We start from the raw sequence: 4,183 nt of genomic DNA, 5'->3' as shown, positions 1-4,183 counted from the left end.
CCCCGGGCAGATGTCCACATCACAATCCTCTCTCCTCCATTCTCCTCTCGGGATTTTGTGCATGCATGCCACCTGTCTGGACGCGAAACACAGTCCGCGATGTGGAACTGCAGCAACACAATCATTACGCCATCTGCTAATCCCTCACATACTTGAATAACCTCTTCCCCGGTTTCCACTGTGATTATGTATTGGATGTGTTGTGGGTGTGGTCTTCAACATTTACCTCATAGGTGGCAAAATAGTGAGATGATAAGAACAGAACCAGGGGAGGAACGCCCACTACCACAGACCCTGGGCTGTCACCAGACATGGAACCCATAAGACTTTGGGGTATCTTCCTTTGTGCATAAGACCTTATGCTTTATAAGGGGACTTCCAAAAAGTTTGTGGAGAAAATAGGAATTGAAGTATGAATTTACTTTGGTGCAGAAAACTTGAAGGTAGTATTTTTCATAATACACATGTTCCATGAACTTTCTGAAGATCTTATATATTAAGGAGGCGCATCCTTGCTTTTAGAAGTGTATGTGTGGAAGAAGATAGTGTGTGGCTGCCTCCTATAGGCTGGCTTCTTTTTTTTCCTTTTTTTTTTTGAGAGATTTTTGCTATAGGATGTGTGTGCTTGCTGGAGAGACAGAGAGAGAAAGAGAGACAGGAAATGAAAAATCATCCAGTGGGTGATTGTGGCCACACCACAATCCCTTCTCTCCCATTATCCTCTCGGGACTTTGGGCACACATGCACATGCACCCAGCTTGAGTTTTAAGTCTCTGGGTCCCAGACTTGAACCGCTGTCAACTACATGGGAGTTCAGTAACCATTACTGGTCCTGCTGGTCCTGAGGCTGGTTCTTATCTGGGGAGAATCCCTCTTTATTGTCTGAATGGAAGGCAGGATCCCATCTGCCTCTTTTCTTTTTTTTTTTTTTTTTTTTTTATAACCAAAACAACCTGTTCCTCCTCTCCAGGCCCCTGTCAGTACAATGTCCTGTGGGCTGGACAAATGTGGAAAATGGTCAGTCTCTATGGCCTACATTATGGCTGAGATCCAGGCATTTGTGTCATCCCAAGGCACAACCTCGTGAAAGCTATGTGGCAAGCCGATGGGCAGCTACGAAAGGTAAGAGGTCTCAACGTTCCCGTTCCCTTCTCTCTGTCAACTACATTGGGGTCTCTGCCTGCTCTGGGCCAACTTGGTGTCCCACTAAAGAAGTGGGCAAATTGTATAGACACATAGAGACAGTCACCAAGGTGGCCTGAAAATTTCTGAAATGTTCCTCTCCCACCAATCCAGTCAGTGTTCTGCCTTAATCTTTGGGATATATGACTATGAGATCATGGTTAATTTCTTCTTCAGAAATTGACACATGCTACAATGTAGATAGACCTAAGGACACTACTGATGCTCAGAAAAATTAGCCAGTCACAGGACAAATGTCATCTGATTCCACTAATATTATTAGAACTACCTAGACAACTCCATGCAGACAGACTGGAATAGGCTATCCAGGGGCTTTCGGAACAGGGATTGGGAGTTAGTGTTAATGGGGACAGAGTTCCAATTTTGCAAGATGAAATGTTCTGCAGATGGATGTGGTTTTGGTTGTACAACAGTATGAATGTATTTAATGCCACAGAACAACACTTAAAAATGGTTAAGACAGTAAACTTTCTATTATGTACAATTTACTATCATTTAAAAAAAAGATTTTGTCAGATAGAGAGATGAATCAGGGGGGCCTAATCTCATTTTTAATTTTTTAAGAGAGAGATTTTTTGTTATGGGGTGTGTATACTTGCTGAAGAGACAGAGACAGAGACAGAGAGACAGAAAGCAAGAAACTACCCCTGGGAGGATGGCCATGCCACAAACCCTTCTCCTCCACTTTCATCTCGGAATCTTGGGCACACAGGCACACACACCTGGCATGAATTTTAAGCCGCTGGGTCCGGGACTTGCACCACAGTTGCCCGTGTGATGTAACCACTACGCCGTCTGCTGGTCCCCAGGTAGGCCTCATCTAATCTTAGAGTCCTTCCAAGCTGAGAGGTTTCTCCGCCTGGTACAAGTCAGAGACGTCACCTCAGCATGCTAGCGCCGGTTTGGCGATAGGAGGGGCCACAGGAAGAAGTGACTTCTAGGAGCAGAAAGCAACCCTGGCTGATGGCCGGCAAGGAAACGGCAATATCCATACTACAACTCCAAGAAACACATTCTTCCAACGCGCTCAGTGGCCTGGAAGCAGGTTCTCCCCAAAAGCCTGAAGACAGGAGCCCACCCCTGATGCCTTGGTTTCAGTCTTATGAGACCTGAGAAGGGGGCCAGCTGAGCCCCCAGAACTTCTGACCTAGAGAACTACGAGTTGAGGAACGGGGATGCTGTAAGTTACTAAGTCCGTGCTGCTTGTTATGCGGCAAATAAAACACGTGCAGGGGTTTGCAGTGGTGGCCTCAGGGCAGCATGCCTACCCATACTTCCCAGCGGCCCTGTGCTGCCCCTGCCACTTGCCTTTCTTTGTGCTTCCTCATTCCCCAGCCTGTTCCCAGGGATCCAGTGGATTGCCCTGTGTCTTTCCATCTGTTTTCAATGGAGCCTATCTCCCCCTTCCCCATCCCACCTCAATGTGGATGAAAACAGCTCGTATCTACCCCATAAGAATCACAGGAGGGCTGGTGGCGGGAACATCTTCACCTCTGTGGGCAGACAGGCAGCCAGAAAGGGGGCTGAAGCAGAGCATCAGTTCTGGGGCCGCTGAAGACCACCCGAACATCCTCTTGGGCTCAGTCATCAAGAGCATCTTCTTCAGAGTGTGGAAGTGCTCATACCCCCTTGCGAGTGTCTGAAGAGGCTGGGCTCCTGGTGCTGGTGGCCATGGGCTCTGAGGAACAGAGAGAACCATAAGGCTGTTACAGAAGGTTCTAGAGGGGATGCAAAGTTATTCTAGAATGTTTTAGAGGGGCCTAGAAGACCATTCCAGAATGTTCTTTTTTTTTTTTTTTTTGAGAGGTTTTCAATATAGGGCACGTGTGCTCGCCAGACAGAGAGAGAGAGACATAGAGACAGAAAACAAGAAATCACCCCCCAGGGGGGATGGTCACACCGCAATCCCTTCTCCTCCATTCTCCTCTCGGGATCTTGGGTGGGCACGCACGCACACGCGCCCGGCGTGAGTTTTAAGCCACCGGGTCCGGGACGCGAACCGTGGTCGACTACGTGGGGAGTCCAGCGACATAGCCATTACGCTAACTGCTGGTTCCCATCCCAGAATGTTCTTGAGGGAACTGTGAGTTGTTGCAGAATATCCTAGAGGAACCATGAGGCTGTTTTAGAATGTAGAGGGGCCAGGAAGGATGTCTGGCAGCAAGGGGGCCCAGATGGCCGGGGAAGAACAAGTGGGTGAAGTGAGTGGAGATGGCAAGCAAGGATGGCCAGAGCACAGGGGACTTTCTGGCTGTTAGGTCTAGGTCCCTTTTTCTCCCTAGGGTTCCTCAAGGTCAGAAACCCTGGTCTGGGGCCTAGTTTGGGAGCCCCAGAAGCATCCATCTCGCCGTGTTGGTGTCAGACCTTGGCAGGCATTGGGACTGAGTGGAGGGAGGTGTCTCAGTGTGGTCCATGGAGTGCAGTGCACGATGGTCTTGTAACTTTCCAATTACCTCTCCCTGATATGGCCAGTCACTTCCTAAGTACTTCCTCTAGCATACCAACCTCAGCGCTTGGTCAGGGGTCCCCCCTGCCCCCCCGCCGCCACACACACACACACACACACACACACACATACCTCTGCAGCAGAAGGGCATCTGCAGGCTGGTGAGCTCTGCTTCTGCAGGGCTGTGAGACCTCCTTCAGGGAGGGAGTAGAGGGGTGAGTGTGGGGTGCCTACCGTGGAGTCAGGGAGTATTTGCCTTTGCGGTCCAAGTTGCAGCCGGAGTGGATGGCAAACCAGAGGAAGGAGCTGAGAAGTATCGCATACACCTGGGGAGGGAGCCCCCCAATTGTCCTCATCAGCAGCTGCACCAGCAGCAGCAGCAGCAACTCTGGGGTGGGGTGACCCCTCTCTAGGAAGTTTCTGGACTCTATGGCATTGGGAAGGAGTCCAGCTATCTTGGGGAGCCGGCAGACTCTGTCTACCCCCAGGCTACCTCCCTGGTAAGCAGCCACCCCCCCTGCTTCCTAGCTTCCT

General features: G+C 50.0%; 1 protein-coding gene and 1 long non-coding RNA gene across 7 annotated transcripts in view; one reads left to right on the top strand and one right to left on the bottom strand.

Annotated features, from left to right (window-relative positions):
• LOC102484374 (uncharacterized) overlaps positions 1-2,146 on the top strand; it is a 48,918-nt gene extending 46,772 nt beyond the window's left edge. The window contains exons 5-6 of the long non-coding RNA XR_333403.2: positions 971-1,122; positions 2,013-2,146. This is a non-coding gene — a long non-coding RNA (uncharacterized LOC102484374). The remainder of the gene's footprint in view (positions 1-970; positions 1,123-2,012) is intronic.
• Positions 406-4,183, bottom strand: part of TSPAN32 (tetraspanin 32) — an 18,297-nt gene continuing 14,519 nt past the window's right edge. For 3 of the 6 annotated variants that reach the window (XM_006141074.3, XM_006141075.3, XM_027774379.1), the window contains 2 exons: positions 3,884-3,975; positions 1,890-2,881 (listed from right to left, as the gene is read on the bottom strand). In XM_006141074.3, the coding sequence (XP_006141136.1) occupies positions 2,806-2,881; positions 3,884-3,975 (168 nt within the window). In that variant the 3' untranslated portion in view covers positions 1,890-2,805. Of the gene's footprint in view, positions 629-1,889; positions 2,882-3,781; positions 3,976-4,183 lie in introns of those variants that run through there. The other 3 variants (XR_003550474.1, XR_003550473.1, XR_003550475.1) reach the window with 3 other exon arrangements.

The sequence above is a fragment of the Tupaia chinensis genome, unplaced genomic scaffold (genome assembly GCF_000334495.1).
Source record: "Tupaia chinensis unplaced genomic scaffold, TupChi_1.0 Scaffold000047_1, whole genome shotgun sequence".
NCBI lineage: Eukaryota > Metazoa > Chordata > Mammalia > Scandentia > Tupaiidae > Tupaia > Tupaia belangeri.
The sequence above is the reverse complement of the archived record's forward strand: the minus strand, read 5'-3'. Positions and strand labels throughout refer to the sequence as shown.